The sequence below is a fragment of the Bacillus rossius genome, chromosome 16 (genome assembly GCF_032445375.1).
Source record: "Bacillus rossius redtenbacheri isolate Brsri chromosome 16, Brsri_v3, whole genome shotgun sequence".
Taxonomy (NCBI): domain Eukaryota; kingdom Metazoa; phylum Arthropoda; class Insecta; order Phasmatodea; family Bacillidae; genus Bacillus; species Bacillus rossius.
In genome coordinates, this window is record NC_086343.1 from 8,343,398 (window position 1) to 8,363,001 (window position 19,604).

General features: G+C 37.5%; 2 protein-coding genes across 4 annotated transcripts; one reads left to right on the plus strand and one right to left on the minus strand.

The window, feature by feature from the left end:
* Window positions 1-1,860: 1,860 nt before the first annotated feature.
* On the minus strand, window positions 1,861-9,423 carry LOC134540466 (RNA-binding protein 8A). 2 transcript variants are annotated; one of them, XM_063383236.1, is made up of 5 exons: window positions 9,143-9,423; window positions 6,909-7,046; window positions 5,361-5,497; window positions 3,478-3,602; window positions 1,861-1,998 (listed from the first exon to the last, which is right to left on the minus strand). In XM_063383236.1, the coding sequence occupies exons 1-5, from the start codon at window positions 9,201-9,203 to the stop codon at window positions 1,971-1,973; spliced, it is 489 nt and encodes a 162-aa protein (XP_063239306.1). In that variant the 5' UTR covers window positions 9,204-9,423; the 3' UTR covers window positions 1,861-1,970. The 2 variants fall into 2 exon arrangements, with proteins under 2 accessions (XP_063239306.1, XP_063239305.1); XM_063383235.1 differs by having other exon boundaries at window positions 6,909-7,049; window positions 9,143-9,370.
* Window positions 9,388-19,286, plus strand: LOC134540464 (geranylgeranyl transferase type-2 subunit beta). Of its 2 annotated transcripts, XM_063383231.1 has the most exons (6): window positions 9,388-9,741; window positions 10,506-10,613; window positions 12,052-12,249; window positions 13,372-13,530; window positions 16,553-16,697; window positions 18,071-19,286. In XM_063383231.1, the coding sequence occupies exons 1-6, from the start codon at window positions 9,739-9,741 to the stop codon at window positions 18,454-18,456; spliced, it is 999 nt and encodes a 332-aa protein (XP_063239301.1). In that variant the 5' UTR covers window positions 9,388-9,738; the 3' UTR covers window positions 18,457-19,286. The 2 variants fall into 2 exon arrangements, with proteins under 2 accessions (XP_063239301.1, XP_063239302.1); XM_063383232.1 differs by lacking the exon at window positions 13,372-13,530 and having other exon boundaries at window positions 9,444-9,741.
* The last annotated feature ends 318 nt before the right edge of the window (window positions 19,287-19,604 follow it).

A 19,604-nucleotide genomic window follows, 5' to 3' on the forward strand; every position in this document is an offset into this window, starting at 1 on the left:
ATTGAAAACACTTGCATTTGAATGCCAATGGAAAGCAATACTCTTAAACAGCACAAGAGATGCTTATCAAATTCTTCAAATGAACACAGAGATAGGAAATATGTGCTTTAAAGCAATTATTGAAAGCAGTAATTATTTTAATGAAATCAAGTTGTCTGAAGAGTCTGAGGGGTAAATTGCAACTATAAAATAAGTCACCACACACTACTATTATTATTATTATAAACACTACAAATGGAATGACCTCATCGAACTTGAAGTGATCAGATGGACGAGACGTAATGGAGAAGGAACAAAAGCCATCTAGGCATCTGGTTGCGGAAGGGGTGGGAAGGAAGTACCTGCAGGAAACTCACCAGCACACTGTAATGTCCGCTACGCTTCCCACTTCGTTCGATCCCACCAGAAATTAAAACTGGATCACCTTCGAACAACTCAGCCTCATTCGCTCATTTTACTGTCACTTTAAAATAAAAAAATAAATAAAATATATACCGTATTTACTCGCATATAGGTCGCCATCGCAGATAGGTCGCACCCATAATTTGAGGTCTTGAATTTGGTATTTAAGATTCCCCCCATATAGGTCGCACCGGTAATTCATTACCGCGCCGTACTCCGTGTGCGGAGAAAGGTCATTGTACTCGATCAGCTGCTGTTACGGCGCGCCTGCTGGCTCTCTTTGTTCACCGAGCTGCGCATGCGCAGTATAACTCACTCAACGCTCCGCCCAGACTCGTGACCTTGCATCAGCAGCCAGCCAATAGATGAGAGCTTAGCGTAAAAAAATATAAGCTTCCACCTCCCGTGTACCAGTTTTGTCCAGTTCTAATACCACTTTATTGGTATACGCACAAGTTTTCTCGCTGCCGTGACATGTTTAAGTTTACGTCCATCTTGATGTCTTGATACCAATAATTAATTAATTACGATCCCCAGAAATAAATTGTTAGTTTAAAAACTATGCGTCAACTGTACAATACTTCCGAAATTATAAAATACGTATAAAACAGTTACCAAGACTCCGCTCATTTTATCTTGTCTCATACCAGTATTTTGGCTAAGTTGTGACATAAATACAGTATCAGAAATTAACAATCGGCCACGTTCATACATTCGTGAGTTTACGTTTTTCCCTCGTGCATTTTAGATTGTCACCTGCTATAATTACTCGGACTTTTACACGCCTAGGCTTAAATTATTACATGTTTAAAAATAAAAGCAACTTTTTATGTTATAAAATATGTATATTTTGCGATTTAAAATGTTCATTGCCGACTTTAAACGTTACGTTTTTCACGATGTTTTTAGTGTTTTTAGGCCTACTAGCTAATCTTATCTACTCTTAAAGTACCCACGGTATTTTCTGGTTATTTATGGTTGTTACGTGACGTAAATAGCGGAATGGATTTGATTTTTGAGTCTTAATTTGCTTGAAAGTATTGTATTGGACTAAATGGGAACTAAACGGGACCTGAAGAATATAGTGCAAATAACGGGAAAACGTAAATAATGGTAACGTAAATAAGGGGTTTCGCTGTATGTGTACATTGTAAATAAATTTGCTTATACCTATATAAACTTCTTTTTCGCATTTTAAAGCAAAATATTGCAAAAAAAATTTCAAAAATTTAAAAAAATTTTTTCTTCACATATAGGTCGCACTTCATTTTCCCCCCCATCAAATCTGGTAAAATTGCCGCGACCTATATGCGAGTAATTACGGTATATGTATATATCCAGTCTCTCTAATAAATTAAAATGGAACATATCAAAACCCCTACATAACAGTAACACTATAAGAGTTTACAGTTAACTTCTTGCTCAAGGTTTGTACATTCTCTAAGCCAAGCAAAATGATACAATGTTTAAAAGTGTATTTCAAGAAAGAAAGCAGTAATGACATACGTAAAAAAAAAGTATATTATTATGATATTACTCATGGTTTAACATGGTTTGAAAAAATATTTTTATCTTCGACGGCGGCGGCTTCTTGTCCTGAAAACAATAAAATAAAATATAATATTAAAAGACTAACTGGTGAATTTTCCAGACTGAAAGGAAATTTAGCAAAATAAAATATTGTGGACCAACTGGAGCTACTATCACTGTGCACATATTCCTTAACAAATAAGGCCTCTTTTAATGTCTTCCAAAGGGTAACTCTGGGCACTCAAACTGCATTATCTAAATTAGTATATATTTATGTTTATTTAAATACTTAAATTCTGTTTTAAATTTTTCTTCCAACAAAATATGTATGAAAGTATCCAAGTTCAAGATTTAAGACAGTAAATTTTGTGAATATTCCCAATATCTGGCTTGTTTGAAATTTTTTTTTGTGACTGCATTTTTCTTTGTACAAATGCCCCTCGCAAAATATGTAGTAATGATAGCTGTCTTGGTCCACAATATCTAAGCATACTTAGAATTTGTTTTGTGCATGCTTGTATTATCCAGACATTTGGTTTGGGTATAGTACATTCCAGCTAATCTGAACACTTTTAAATTAATGCTATGTGTTTTCTTTCAGTCAAGGAGTTAAAGTACAAATATAATTTTCCTGATACATTGCCAGTTGTAACAGATGTAAAACAAGATAGTTACGTTCCAGCTTATTTTTATGCAGATGACAGCAATGACTGCCAAAAGGAGATTGCAAAATGTTCAGATTAGCATGGATGCACTATTACATTGGTACAAATTTAGCATAGCTTGTGAGGCCATACTTTCCAAAACAAATCAAGAAAAACAGCATATATAATATGAGTACAGCGAAACCTCATTAATACAAACCTGAGGGAACAAAAATTTACCCACTTTGTTTGTAATAACCATAAATCCCCCACGTTGCACATACATAATTTGTACATAATGTCAAAACAAAAGAAAAATATTCTTACAGTAACTATGTACTACAAACCTGCATAAGAGCATTCTCTAAAGTAAAAACATGGTTGTCATACATAAAAGTTAACACAAAATTAGTTAGAATTTTGAATGGTTTGTTCCTACAACTTATTACATATCTAATAGATCAATGAGAAGATTCAGATAAAAATTAACTAGGTATTTGGTTTGCTTCTCATTTTTTTTAAAACATACTCTGGACAAAGCCACTAAATTGGTCAAAGGATTTGAGAAGAAAAAAAAGTAGAATTTATGGATAAATTCATTTGAAGGGATTTAAAACAAATTTCACAGATTAATGGATCCCAGCATTTCTCCTGGTGTAAATTCGCAAAACCAAAATTTAGGATTTACCATTCCAGGCTTGAAACCCAGGTCCCCATGGAATTTGAATCCAACGAATTACTAATGTGCCAACCTGGCTGCAAAGCTATTTAACTATGCAGATTAAATTAATTGGCAAATGATTAAGACAACCAAACGAGACGGGTTTAAAAAAATAAATAATAATAATAAAAAAAAACTTCAAAATGATTATCTGAATGAACACAATGATGCACTACTTACTTCTTGGGGCCCTTCACAAAACACCAGTCCACGCCAATCTGCTGTCCCAGGATTTCTGCCCCGTTGAGAGCCTCCCTGGCCGCCTGTGCCTCCTTGTAGGTTTCATACTCGACCAGAGCGTATCCCTGGACACGTGTTCAACCCAACTTAGTGGCCGCCAAGCCACACGATGTTCACACTTACACTTAAATATAAGTTAGGAACAAAGAAAGTATTATACAAACCAGCTGTTTAGCGAAAACCCACCAAGAGAATTCCCTGAACTCCCCCTGACCAAAACATGCAACATTTCTACGCTTTTGTGCATCTCTTGTTTTATTATTCAAAAACAAATTTCAAATCCGGTATCAAATAATTCATTACAAAAATAGAACCCAATTTATTTAGAAAAATTTGGCGATTAACGGTATTAATAGCCTTGGATAAATCAAAAATAACATCTACTTGACTACGTATTATTACTTTGGAATAAATAGGGTTTAGAAACGATATTAAATTGGTGGTTGTGCTTTTACCAGTTCTTAAACCATGCTGAGCATCAGAGAGATGGTTTTTAAGGTTGCACTCAAGATTTTTAAATATTATTTTAATCAAGAATTTTGGCAAATCTATTCAAAAATGAAATGTGCCTATAATTTGAAACATTAAGCCTTACCTTTTTTATGTATGGGAATGACCTTAGCAAGTTTCTATTTGCAGGGGTAGATAGCACTATCAATACTTTTATTAAAAATATGCCGTAAAAGAGGAATTTGGGGGTGTGAGCAAGAAAGAAAGAAAGAAAGAAAATAAAAAAAGGAATGCCTTCGGGTGTTGGTAGGGTTGACTTTAGGGTGTTAATACCCCACAGAACCAGACTATGTGATATTTGGCATAGGAATAGAAAAATTAGTACAAATAGAAACTGGTGGATTATTTTTAGGTGTGAAGGTTACAAAAAAAACTAGCAAAGCACTTGGCAATAATAACCGAGTCACTTGTGATATAATTATTAACCTTCAAAGATGGTTATTGTTCATAGCCATTAGAAACTTACTCTTTTTGATAGCAAGAAAACAAAGAATAATAAAATCGGTTCATGTTGCATTTATATAATTTATGGTTATGTTGTTTTTTTTTATTTCAAAGTCTGAATAAGTTTTTTTAGAGAACCAGTGAGGATATTTAGATAATGATTTTACAGAATTTGGTATATAAAGTTGTTTATATATTGTTCAATGTGATGAAATAATTTAACATTATAATAATAACATAAAAATTAATATGATCAACAAGAGCATTATGTAGGCCAAGGTAGTCACCGAATTTGTAGTTTGTGAACGTAGAAGGGGCATTTACGTTCTTAGTCCCTATTTCTGATTAATTCCTTCCACTAATTCTCTCACAGCTGTCTATTTTTTTTTAACATTTGACTTTGGCTGATTTTGGCTCTTTTTTTCCTGTATGTTTGTGTATTCATCTTTCGTGTTCATTTACTGGTTTCTCACTACGACATACAGTTCAAACCAGCAAAGGTATTATTATGTCCATGGAAAAATCTTCTGAATCAAGCTTCACCATTGCAAAAATTATTCAAAGAACATGAAGACCTTTCAATGAACAAAGAACTTTTGATTTTAACAGCTTACTGATAATCTGGGGGGGAAAAAAAAAAGAAGGGGGGGGGAGGAGGAAATAGATAAAAAAAATTATAACTGCTAGAATTTTTTTCTTAAAATCTTTTTAAAATTGATTTAACATCTAAAAAAAAAAATTAAAAAAATTGCTCATTTTTAAAAAAGAGGGCAAGCCTTTACCTAATGAGTTACATTTAAATTCCCTGAGCCCACATGGCCGCTGAAGCCGAGTCAGCCTCCCTTCCCGACCCGTACGTGCACAGATACCTTCAGAAAGCCGGTGCGTCTGTCCAGGTTGAGGTGCAGGTTTTTAATCTCCCCGAACTCTGAGAACTTGTCGTGAATGTCGTCTTCCTGAGCCTCTTCGTGGACGGACGTCACAAACAGAATCCACCCTTCCACCGCTGAAAACACACAACACCTACACTTAACATTTAAATTCTAAAAATAACTAGTATTTTCACCCAAATAATGATGCTCTATGCATGCATATTTGAGGGAAACTTACTGGTAAAAAAAAATCTTAAGCGCATAAAACGGAAACATACTACTGGTTTCATCATTGCTCTAGTGCTAGACAACACCTTGGCTTGTACTAATCCTTGTAACATTGACGACTCACGGACTTCTCTCCTAACTGATTTGTTGCCATGGGGTAAAGACATAGCTTCTTCCTCCGATGTGAGTCTAAAACGTTGACGACTCAATGACGTCTCATCTAACCGACCCGTTTTCTCAGAGGGGCATAGCCTCCCTCCGGAGTGAGCACCGCTTGACCATCCCCGGCCGCTTAAAAAACACTCTGTGTCTCGTTTCAGAATGTTTGGGCCCCGCCTCACCCAAATTTTGTAACCCCCAGCACGGGCCACTGAGTTGGTGCTCCTATCGCAAGCAAGCACGAGCGTAACCTGTGCTATTTGTGCCGTGACACAAACCGAAAATGTCAGCACGAGCTATGCCAGGTGGGTAGCTGCTACCGAGTTGCATCACAGTTGCTGCAACACCTATTCAGAGTACTGACCAAGTCACACTATAATTTTAATAATATGGTACTGAAAAATTCTGAACCGTGACAATATTTCATGCTGATTGTGATGTGATGTTATGTTATCAAATAAAATCTTGTAATAGTAGCCTGCAAGTCAGTGCAGATATTTTATACTTACTGATAACAGTGCTCTTTCTTTTATTTTATAAAAATATCCCATATTTGTCCCAAAAGTAAATTTGGTAGACAAGGTCACGAAACCTGCATTATTAACAGGATTTTTTTTCCCAGACAAATTAAAATTGGTGTTTTTAAATTTTAATAAAAAAAGTTTATGAATATTTAGAATTTGTTTTCTTTTCCTAAGTTGCCTATGTAGCACATAAAATTGTAGCTATTTTCAACAGCTTTAAAATGAGCCCTTTTCAAGCTTTCTAGGAATAATGGTTAAAAATGAAGAACCATTTATGTGAACCAATGTTGACCAAAAATAGCACTATTTTCTCATTTTAAATAATTTAATTAAAATATAACTAAAACATAAATACATATTTTTTAATAAGAACACTCTAAGTACCACAAATGATGTAAATCTGAGACATCAAAATCAGATCACAGGTTGATTTGACATGGAATGACCCAAACATTCTTGATCAGCTCTAGGCCCTACTAAACCGACTTTCTGAGGTTCTACTGAATTTACTTTTCTGCTGGACATGATGAAATTGGTATCTATCTCAAACAGAAGGATGGGTGTTACAATTGAACACTGGGACTAACATGTACACTGGTATACTAGGACGTACTTGAAAAAATTATTTACTTACACCTCTGTGGTCCCGGCTCTTCACTTTCATTATCGACGTCCATGGACTCATAATCTCGGATGTCTTCACGAGCTGAGTTGTCTGTCCCGAAACCCCTTCCTTTCCTTTTCTTGGCCTTTTCTTTTAAACGTGCAATGCCTTCTGAAAACATCCACAATCATGTTATAAACCAATAATGTTACCAAAAAAAATAATTCTAGAATGTGTAACCAGCACTCTAATAATGAAATATCAGAAATTAAACAGATTAGAGTGGGAGGATTATAGTCTAGTTTATGATACCGAAAACGTATAATATTCAAAAAAGGAAATTGGAGCAAAATAGTGTATTTATAATTCCCCACCCAAAACCCCCATATTCCCGCGCTTGTCCTATACGAATGTAGGGGTGGTAATGATATAAGTGATGCCATCTTGGTGACATAATTGGTATTATGGAATCAGGATCTGGACTACTACCTCCCATCATCCAACAAACAAATTCTTTCATTATTTTATTCTCATAATCCAAACAAAAAAACACGTATAACATAGTTACTTAAGTTAAAGATTGGTAAATATTTACTTGGGCGGTATTTCCGAAAAAAAATGTTAAAAATCCGAAAATACCTTTATTTTATGCTCTTCAACTTCCTCTTTTCATTAAAAGTGGCGGAGGTAAGAAATTCCAAATACGTTAGGAGATATCGAATTTTTAAATTTCATCATTAGAGTTGAGCGGTATTTGCAAAAAAAAAATGTTAAAAATCCGAAAATACCTTTATGATATGCTCTTCAACTTCCTCTTTCCATTAAAAGCGGCGGAGATAAGAAATTCCAAATACTTTAGGAGATATCGAATTTTTTAATTTTGCAATACAAGACCTGTGGAACCATTCGAGCGGCGCCATTTTTGTTATTTTGCCGTGTGTTCGTGAGACGTGAATACGTGAATCGTGAATGCGTAATTAATAAAATGGTTGATTAGGTCAGGTCAGTTACATTATTAATACTTTCAAACTAAGCCGACATTAAAAATTATTTTGTGAATTAATTTTAATGGCTGTTTAGTTTTAAAATATTTATAATGTAACTGACCTGACCAAACAAACCCGGACAAAGGGTGAACAGTAAACTAAAATGGTCGATTAGGTCAGGTCAGTTACATTATAAATACTTTCAAACTAAGGTGATATTAAAAATAATGTGAATTAATTTTAATTATTCCTTAGTTTTAAATTATTTATAATGTAACTGACCTTACCTAACAAACCCGTAACAAAGGATGTACAGTAACAACTGAGGTAAATTTTTTTGTTACTAATTACTTGCGCAACAATATCAAAATAACAAATAAGACTTTAAAATTAGAAACGTTAAAAACTCACCTAAGTTGGAGGCGGTAATTAAACACCGTTTTAAGCAATAATTGAACTAAATAATCACGTATTAGTTAATTTGAATTCTGGCCTATCACGAACAATCACGTGACATCATTATCCAATAAAAAAAAAATACTCGTACGTAAACAAGAAACAATGGTCCACGCACGCCACAGGAATGCGCTGGTTTTGTGCTGAAATTTAAAAATTCGATATCTCCTAAAGTATTTGGAATTTCTAATCTCCGCCGCTTTTAATGAAAAGAGGAAGTTGAAGAGCATATAATAAAGGTATTTTCGGATTTTTAACATTTTTTTTCGCAAATACCGCTCAACTACATATGAAGAAATTTAAAAATTCGATATCTCCTAAAGTATTTGGAATTTATAATCGCCGCCGCTTTTAATGAAAAGAGGAAGTTGAAGAGCATTATATAAAGGTATTTTCGGATTTTTAACATTTTTTTTCGGAAATACCGCCCAAGTAAATATTTACCTAAAGATTGATTACACGTCAGCTATATTAATACATAAATTACAATTATAAGAAATTTTTAAATATTTTTAATGTAGCCGACCTAACCTAAGCATTTGGTTTCTGTTCCCCCAATTTCCCAGAAGCCTCGACCCTACACATTTACCTTTAATGTATTAATTAGTTTTAAACATTTACCGCAGTTTCCCCGCACACTATTTATGCTCGACTGCTGCACCATATTGCTTTTGAATATTTTAGAATTAGCAACTCTGTTTTAAAAACAAAACTAGTGTGCGTTTACATTCTTACTGCATACTCATGTTTAACAAAGTTGATTATGCTCTTTTTATATTCTATTACTATGAACTACAACTAAATAATGTGAAAAAACCTTACGGTCGCCTTCTTCATCTACTTCGAACTCCTCGGCATTATCAATATCCAAAACATCCGCCATTTGAACTTCTGGAGTTTTTCGTTAGCGAATAAAGTAACTATTCATATATTTGTAAAATTCTACTCCACTCGTCTCAACCTCTTTTTTGTTTCCGTAAAAATTCAAACTGTATCAACCTACAAATTCTTCACTTACAAACAAATGTACAAAACACGAAAAGAGAAGACAATCTAAAATTCGTGCAGGCTTACAACCACTGAATCGACATTTTGCATTGAATCTTTCGACGAGTCATACCTATAATTGTATACATATTGGGTTTCTAAACTGAAATTATTGTAACACTTAATTCTTTGTTACACATTACTGCTGTATTAAAGTATATTACTCTAAAATAAAAGTTACATTTCATCGCGCTAACAAAATTCAATAGTGGAAAAAATTAAAGCAATGGATGATGGTACAGCTGGAACTGGTCAATATTTATTTTGGCAATGGAATGATAAGACAGGTTATAGATATTTGCGTTGTGTATATATTGTCTCTAAGTTGTGTTATATTTGAAGTAATCTGAATTTGTTATGACACGTGAATTATGGTAAGTTTTGTAGATGATCTGAGTTTACAGAGAGCATTAACATGACTGAGATTTTTGGAAATGTTTCCTAACCTCAACATAAAATCATGTTTTCATTTTAGGTTTAAGCCAAGGCTATTATTTAGCAGGGCAAAAATTTTGTTCTGATTTGAGAGAATTTTATCATAACTTAAGGCCCTTGCTAACATAAAGCAGTGCATAAACCGCATTTTCATCCATGTAGCCGAAACCACTTCCTCGAGAAAATGTAGTGAAGGGCACTGAGATGGGTGACGAGAAAGTTAGAGGATGTATTAGGAAGAGGGGGGGATCGGAAGAAGGTTGGTTAAGATACAGGTTATCAGTGATGGTTAGGAACCCCAGGATAAGGCATGCTTCAGGAGAGGAGACAGATGGAGAAGCTGTTAAGGCTGTTAAAGATCATGAAGGATGAAGGTAAGTGGAGCGTACTGCAGAGATAGGCTACGTGGGATTAGTTAAGACCCGATTTCACAGAGCTTTCAATAATGGTTTCATCCTGGTGGTGTTTATGTAATTACCTCCCGTGAATTCTAATGGGTTTTACATGCAAAAGTAGGGGTTTTGGTTGCAAAAATTTAAGATGTGTTTCTCATGGTAAAAGTCTTGCATCACGACTTACAATTCCCCTTTCTCCACCTGCTCCCACACCACAGGTTTCCTTGGAGAACTATCCCTAGGTATCTAAGTATTTATAACACCGTGTCTAACCAATTTTGTATTTGTGAATATGCGTGGTTTTGCAGGCGGCGCTACTGAAAGACGTAGTCCTGACTCCAACCCACCCTAAAACGTTATTACTGCAGAAACATGTTGATTATATAGCATCGTATGGGACTGACAAAGATGAATACGTAAGTCTTCAGTGCATTCTCGTTTCTTGGGTAAAACATTGATGTCTCTAATTTTAGTTGAAGCATATTGTTGCTTGGTGTTCATAAAATTTAGCATGAAGTAAGAAAATAGGTTTTATATTTGTGGGTATGGCTTATTAATTTTCAAGGAAATAATAGACATTGTTATATGGTGAGTAGCAATAAAAAAAAGTGAGCAAAACTTTCAGTACTCGCCATTGATGTGTAACATCTGATCTTGGTAATGAGTTTTAAATGCTTTTAACTCATGAAATGGCATTGTAAACAGCTGTGTCTTCTTTCTCACTTTTCAAACACCATGGAAATGTTTGTGCTCGCTGACTCGCCGCAGCACACACACCAATCGTAGGTCGCACCACGCGCTTCTCCCTACTTCCTGTTACACGTTTCCGTCGCATTAATGAAATCTCCCCCACCAAATGCCGTACACAGAGTGCTAAGATGTTATACATCAAAAATAACTTAGAAATGCTAGTCAATATATTTTTAAAATAACACTAAAGGTCTATAAAAAAACTAAATGCAATAAAGCTTAAAGAATACGCAAAATCATATTTTGCTGTTCAATACTTAAGAATTGTTTACCAATTGAGTTTTATGTGTAATTTAGACGTATTACTTTATTTTTTCTATTTTTGCTCTGTACCTAATTTAATCTTTAACATCATTATCTGCCTTTAATATACATTTATTTTGTCTATTAATAAATTATTTTCAGTAATTTGTGTAACTGTAGTGTTGTGTAAAGTGCAGTATGTTAGCAAATGTTTTTGACGTGTAAACGTCTTACAAATCGATGAACGCCGGCTGCACGCTCGAAAAAGCATGACTCGTTGTCACGTTCCGCCCGAGCCGAGCGTGCAAGAACCGGCCAACCACCGACACGAGGAAAATCTTCTATAACATCAAACAGGTTAAGGCCGGGCTTTTTAACTAATCGTTCGTTATTATATTTAAACAAATTATTTAAATTAAATTTGCAAAAAACTGTAAATATTTGAAAATTAAAAAGTATGCAATTTTTCATCAATGATTCTTATGACGTTATCACGTAAAATTATAGTCCGTAAACCGACTTTACAGACAACCTCCCCCTCTTTTTTTTTATTAATTCTCACTCACACTGTTGAAATATTTCCTATTAAAAATTCTATAGTGAGAGAGTCCACTCCAATGACCTCCAATTTAACCCATTTGAAGGCACAGACTTTACAGACTCTACCCCCCCCCCCCCTTCTTTTTAATGATATAGTTTTGAAATTCTTTATATTTTGCCTTTGATGTCAAGGATGTTTCATTAAACTAACTATAAAAGAGACTAGAATACTTTTCCACCCTTCGTTTTCGGGATCCCATGCTTCTCACCGCCAGGGCTGTGTGCGATGGCGTCGGTGTCGCGAGACGTGGAACGTTGCAGGAGTTCTGCATGACGGAGTACCTGCGCATGTCGGGCGTGTACTGGTGCCTCACGGCCGTCGAGCTGGCGGGCCAGCCGGGCCGCCTGGACCGCGAGGAGATCCTGTCCTTCGTGCGGCGCTGCCAGGACGAGTCCGGGGGCTTCGGCGCCAGCGTCGGCCACGACCCGCACGTCCTGTACACGCTGAGCGCGATACAGGTGCGTGGGCCACCGGTCTGCCATCGTTGGTCCGGATCAGATTTGTTAACATTTTATTTAATATTCTCATAATTTTTTTTTTAACTATGTCTACCCAGCGCTCGTTGGTCCGGATCAGATTTGTTTACATTTTATTTAATGTTCTCATACATGTTTTTTTTAACTATGTCTACCCAGCGTTCGTTGGTCTGGATCAGATTTGTAAAAATTTTATTTAATGTTCTACCAATTTTTTTTTTTAACTACGTTTACCCATCCCTCATTGGTCTGGATCAGATTTAACAGTTTATTGAAAGTTCTCACAAAAAATTTTTTTTAACTACGTTTACCCAGCCCTCATTGATCTGGATCAGATTTGTGAACATTTTATTTAATGTTATCATAAATTTTTTTTAAAACTATGTTTACCCAGCCCTCATTGATCTGGATCAGATTTGTAAACATTTTATTTAATGTTCTCACAAATTTATTTTTTTTAACTACGTTTACCCAGCCCACATTGGTCTGGATCAGATTTGTAAACATTTTATTTAATGTTCTCACAAATTTTTTATTTAACTGCGTTTACCCAACCCTCGTTGGCCTAGATCAGATTTGTAAACATTTTATTGAATGATCTCATAATTTTTTTTTTAACTACGTTTGCCCAGCCCGCGTTGGTCTGGATCAGATTTGTAAACATTTTATTGAATGATCTTATAATTTTTTTTAACTACGTTTGCCCAGCCCTCGGTCTGGATCAGATTTGTAAACATTTTATTTAATGTTCTCACAAATTTTTTTTTTTAACTACGTTTACCCATCCCTCATTGGTCTGGATCAGATTTAACAGTTTATTGAAAGTTCTCATAAAATTTTTTTAACTTTGTTTACCCAGCCCTCATTGATCTGGATCAGATTTGTAAACATTTTATTTAATGTTCTCGTAAAAATTTTTTTTAACTACGTTTGCAAGAACGTAATTTGAGCCCTCCTTTTCCCACAAAACTTGTGGTATCTGCCACCGGTGGGCGAGGAGTAGCCATGCATTGTTAATTGGAGCCCTCCTTTTCCCACAAAACTTGTGATATCTGCCATCGGTGGGCATTGTTAACGGTTGAAACCAGCGCTGGTTGGGTGCAGATACTCACTATGTACGACGCAGTGGAGACGGTGGACGTGGGGAAGGTGGTGGACTACGTCAGGGGCCTTCAACAAGATGACGGCAGTTTCTGCGGGGACAAGTGGGGCGAGGTGGACACCCGCTTCTCCTTCTGCTCTGTTCTCTGCTTGTCGCTGCTGGTGAGCGTGCTTTCTTTCTTTTACGTGAACGCGTGTTAGAGTACGCATCATGTTTTTGAATGCCTTGCAGAATGAATTGTCGGAAATAGGGATGGGTCAACCAAATCCTCAAATACCATAAAATCCTTACTGTTTGAAGGATTCTATACTCAAGGAAACAGATTCAAAGAAAAGTACCGTATTTACTCGTGTATAGCGCGCCCTCGTGTATAGCGCGCACCACGATTTTTGCAACTAATTCCAAAGAAAAAAAAAATTGAATTTTTTTTTTCCCATAAAAAAATTTTACTAAAATTTTGTGGTACCTGATTATTTAAATTGATGTGTGGTGATGCGTCAGGAAAATACATAAACTCTGCTGTCTAAACGGAAGATAATGAAGCGCTATATCGCCACAACTGGTACGTGGGCGGGCGGGAGGGAGGAAGGGAGGGAGGCGTGCCGCGCTACGTTGCTAAGCTGGCGCGGAGAACTATATGACTCACCGGTGAGGAATGGAGGAAGCGAAGAAGTTGGGTGGGGGGGGGGGGAACCTGTGACAACATTCTCTCTTTCTCTCTCTCTCTCTTTTTACTAGCTTCTGAGCTGGCTTTCTGTAAAGGGGGGAGGTCTAAAAATAAACAAGAGACCATGATGTGCGAGCTTGCGCGCGCGTGTGCGTGTGCGTGTTTGTGTGTGAAAGAGAGGCCTTGTTGCTTGTGCGTATGTGTGGGGGGCTGGCCAGAAACGTCACCCGTCACCCGGCAGTTAACGACTTCCACTCCTCCCCGCCTCCCCCCCCCCCCCAAACTTTTTTTTCCGTGTATAGCGCGCATCCTTATTTTTTTCCTTTACTTGAGGTGAAAAAAGGGCGCGCTATACACGAGTATATACGGTATTAAGAGGAAATAAAATGAAATAAAAATTTAACACTGATCACCACTGAAGTTTACTAGGTCAATTTTTTTCTTGATACATATCCTGTTACCATGTAATATATAAATAAAATTACAATATGCGTAGATTATGGAAACTTAGTTAATGAAACAAACATTTAAAGGGTTGAATGTTAAACACCATACAGTAGAATCCCGCCGATGTGACCCCCCTCTGATGCGTTTATTATGTTTATACAACCGTTTTTTGAGAAACCGTGAAAAATTGAGCAGAGAAAGTCGAAAATTTGAGTAAAATCGGCTGAAAAACAAGTCTGTTACACTTTGTTGGGCGCCATGTGTTCACGTTTATCTTGGCGAGCTCTGTACTGTAAGCAGGCAGGCATACAAAAGATGGCTAAAAATAGATACCACCCCTCTAGACTGTCCACGCTGGTCAATACCGGTAAATTGCGCGCATCATCTGATAGCATCTACGCGCGCGTCTATTGCCGTCCCGGTCCCGTTTGACGATTGTGACTCGTTTTTGAATTTACACGGACTCATGGATTCGTGAAAATGAGTATAAAGCGAGCCAGTTTGTCGCTAATGAAAAATTATGAGATTGTCCAGCAAGTGGATAAGAAGACAATTTCCAAGACGAAGATAGCACAGCAATATGGCATTCCGAAGTCTACTCTCTTCACGATTCTTAAGAAGAGAGAAGAAATTATAAATGCAGTACAGAAGGAAGGCAGCAATTTGCAATTGAAAAATTTGAGGGGCGCGATGTATTAGGTGCTTCAAGTGTGCGTGAGAGATAAGATAAAGAAGGTGAAGAGGGCGAGACCTACCAGCCAATATATTTGTGGGAGGGGGAGACAGAGATAAAAGAGAGCGAGCCCTGCAGTAAGCGGAAGTGGTCATGGTCGACATTTACTGTCACACTCTCGCTAGCTAACGATGCTGCTGGTCGCCAGCCTCACACACACGCACTCGTACGCACGCACGCACGGCGCATGCTCATTGCTCAGTCACAAAGTAGTTTCAAGGCTGAAAAGTTTGGAAAATTATCCACCCGAGCCCGCCCGAAGTCAGATTTCGCCTGCTCAAGTCTGCAAACACATTTACTTTGCTACGTTCATCGTCAGCCAGCCAGTGAATAAAACACAAGTGTCTGTGTCGCCAGACAGTGGCGACTGGCGAGTAGATGCGTGCGCAGCCAGCAGTTCCGTTCTCCTTCCCCTCACTCACCCGTCCACACGTGTTTTTTCTTCTTTTTTTATGCTGTGAAGGGACGTGGAAAAGATAATTGCTTGAGCTGTCAAAATAAACATCGCTGACAAGGGCGGGAGCGCATCCTGTCGGTCTGTCGCTGTGATTATCTACTCCAAAAACATGTCACAGCATTTCAGGATAGCATTGTTCTTATATCTTTCGTTTATAGCCGAATGTTTTCTACCTGATCCACACAAGTTCCTTCGCCACGTTTTGAACGAAAATAATCACCAGCCGGCTAGCATAGCCGAACTCACAAAGGCGATTTTTTTTATGTATTTGGATATATTTGGCGGGAAGGGGGGGTGTAAATATTGGCCCGAATTCTCTATTGCGACCATTCCGTTTATAAGTCCGTTTTTCCGGAAACCGTGAGGGGTTGCATCAGGGGGATTCTACTGTAGTTATTATTTTAATTTTTTTGTATTTTATTTTTAACCCTTTTGAGTTTTGACACTTAAGATTTGATTCGAGGGGTATATTATTTAGGATTAAAATTCAAGATTTGGATTCGAGAAAATAGAGATTCAATCCATCACTAGTTAAAAATTAAAAATGCTTCCATGATTTTATCAAAAACAAATCTCTGTCAGGGTCTTCCGTGGCCAATAGCACAAAGCCTAACAAATGGTTTTGAAATCCTTTATCATCATGGTCGTGTGAAGCGTCTCTGCATTACTGTGCGACATGAAATTCTACCTTAACAGTGAGTGTGTATCCGCACCAGTGCCAGCAGTTCAAGTGTTACTCATGTTGCATTGCTTGACCTTGTCAAATCTGGATCATCTTCGTCAAACACTGTGAATGGATACTGCTTTCGTGTATGAATTGTGTTAGAATTCATAAGATTTTTTTTTTTTTTTTTTTTTTTTTTTTTAACTCGCTTTCAGGGAAGGCTCGATGCTATAGACGTGGACAAAGCTACTGATTTTGTTGTATCCTGCATGAACTTCGATGGTGGATTCGGCTCCAAACCTGGTTCGGAAAGCCACGCTGGTCTCATTTACTGTTGTGTAGGAATGCTGTCCGTAACAGGTGAGAAAAATTGTCGGAACAGTAACTTCCGCACTCTTTTTTTTCTTTTCTTAACTATAATTAACTCTACTTATTCTGAAAGTGTTGTGTGTTGAAACAATATGAATAACCTCCATTTTAGTTTTTTTTTTTTTTTATAATCATAACAGTCAGTAGATTTAAATACCTAATAAGTACTTTATGTGGCTGGACAAAGTTTCCATAAGTTGTTTCGTAAATACAGTAAATCTTTGTTAAGAAGTAAGTTAGAAATTTAGACAGGGAAAACTTACAAAATGGGTCAAGTTGTATGTATGAATAGGTCAAGAACTAAATATTTTTAATTTACTATGCATTAATAAGAAGATTTTACTGATTCTTGCAGACTGCCACTCATTTTATTTCATAAAAAAAAAAAAAAAAAAAAAAAAACGAAAAGGCAGTTGTGGGGACTGTTGACAGAAGTGAAAAACTTAAAACTTTGTTTTTAAATGTAATAATATTACATGAAATGTACACAAGAAAATGATTTTGATACTGTATCACTAGCATGTCGGTGACGAAAACCCATTAAGTTTTGCCCCCTACCAAAAAATCGCTCAACGTGGCTAAGGAAGTTTTCACTTAAAAATTGGTAGCCAAAAACAATACGTGAACAACAAAAGCCTTAAATTTCTATGTTGGAGAAAGAAGGAAATAGAGTGAGGTTCTGGTAAACTTAAAAAAAAATTTTCTCAGCTCTTATAAGAGCTAGAGTTACATTTTTGTTTTTTAAAGTTCTCGTAATGGTCTTTCATGTGGTGTCCCCATGGCAAGGTTTTGTAACATTAGTTCAAGGCCACCAAAAAATTAATTTGATCTTTAATGTATCAAAAGTGTTTTTAAAAATGTCTGTGAAAATGAATGCAAATGTGCGATAACGTGTTGTGCTCGACGGAGAGGAGGCATGAATACATATGTGTGATAACGAGTTGTTGCTCGACGGAGAGGAGGCATGAATACATATGTGTGATAACGAGTTGTTGCTCGACGGAGAGGAGGCATGAATACATATGTGTGATAACGAGTTGTTGCTCGACGGAGAGGAGGCATGAATACATATGTGTGATAACGAGTTGTTGCTCGACGGAGAGGAGGCATGAATACATATGTGTGATAACGTGTTGTTGCTCGACGGAGAGGAGGCATGAATACATATGTGTGATAACGAGTTGTTGCTCGACGGAGAGGAGGCATGAATACATATGTGTGATAACGTGTTGTTGCTCGACGGAGAGGAGGCATGAATGCATATGTGTGATAACGAGTTGTTGCTCGACGGAGAGGAGGCATGAATGCATATGTGTGATAACGTGTTGTTGCTCGACGGAGGGGAGGCGTGTGGGTGTCCGCAGGCCAGCTGCACCGGCTGGACGCCGACCTGCTGGGGTGGTGGCTGTGCGAGCGGCAGCTGCCCTCCGGGGGGCTGAACGGCCGGCCGGAGAAGCTGCCCGACGTGTGCTACTCCTGGTGGGTGCTCTCCTCGCTCAGCATGCTGGGACGCCTGCACTGGATCGACGGGGCCGCCCTCGCCGGCTTCATCCTCGCCTGCCAGGACGCCGAGACGGGGGGCTTCAGCGACCGTCCCGGCGACGTGCCCGACCCCTTCCACACGCTGTTCGGGCTGGCGGCCCTGTCGCTGCTGGGCGACGCGGCGGTGGGGGCCGTCAGCCCCACGTACTGCATGCCGCAGCGCGTCGTCGACCGGCTGGGGCTCCGGCCCCAGAGACTCTCCGTCTGACGCGGGCGACACCCGGGAGTAGTTGCTCTTCACGTACTTTCGCGTGGGTCTTCGGCGGTCGCGACTCTGCTAGCACGCGTTGCGGTCTTGAATCCAAAACACTCTGGCAATGATTACCGAGTTAGCATCAAACTGGTCAAGGGCCAGAGGTTCCACCGCTTTAGCCCCTGTGCAACACTACGTGATGTAAACCTATCGAAAAAAAAAACGAAACAATTTTTCGCACTAGGTTAAACAATGTATTGAATTTATTTCCGACTCTCTCCCATGACCGAGCTACCTTTATCACTAGTTATCGGTATTGAGTTGACACCTGCAGCCCTTTGAAAGAACAAGTTTCTCGGAACATGCAAACAGAAAAGAATAATGTTAGTACAGTATGCAGACGAGCATAGGACTTTGCATCCACAATTTTTCTGGTTCCAAATCTTGTATGTGCACCCAGATTTTTTTCTTTTGTAAAAGAAAGTGACCCATCTAGTCATCCAAACACTTGTCACATAAATAAAAATGTATGCATATTGTCATTTTATGAGGATAAATCTATAACTGGCTCAAAACGTGCGCTCTTCATTATCCTAGCTATGCAGCTTTTTATTTTATCTTCGATGATACGAAGAAAGATGGACATAACAGCTATTAAAAGACAAAAACAGTTTGTCAGTGTGTTGTCCAAGGTGGTTGTTTGTCTGCAGCAACTCTCGTCATTTTCTGGCCACTGTTTTTTTTTGTGCTTGTCACATTTCTCCAACTAAACTCCTTACATGAAATTCTTTGTGCTTCTAGGAATTTTACATCAGCTGATTTTGGCTTGTTCTCGATTTATATATATATATATATTTTTTTTTTCATTCTTGAGGTTTTCCTACGATATAACTCATTTAAATAACATTTTAGAGGATTATAAGCCAGAAATATAATTGCTTTTTGTGAATATTGGGTGAGTAAACTTGTATAGTTATGTGTATTAACTTAAAATTATTCACATTTTGCTCTGTTGAAACTTGTATGGAATAAAACATTTTATTTTATCTTGTAACAGCAAGGTTGGAAAAAACCTGTGTTTTTTTTTGTTTAAACCAATCCTTTTTTTATTACGTTAGTTATTTTGGTTCTCACCATGTTCAAATGAAAGCCATACAACATCC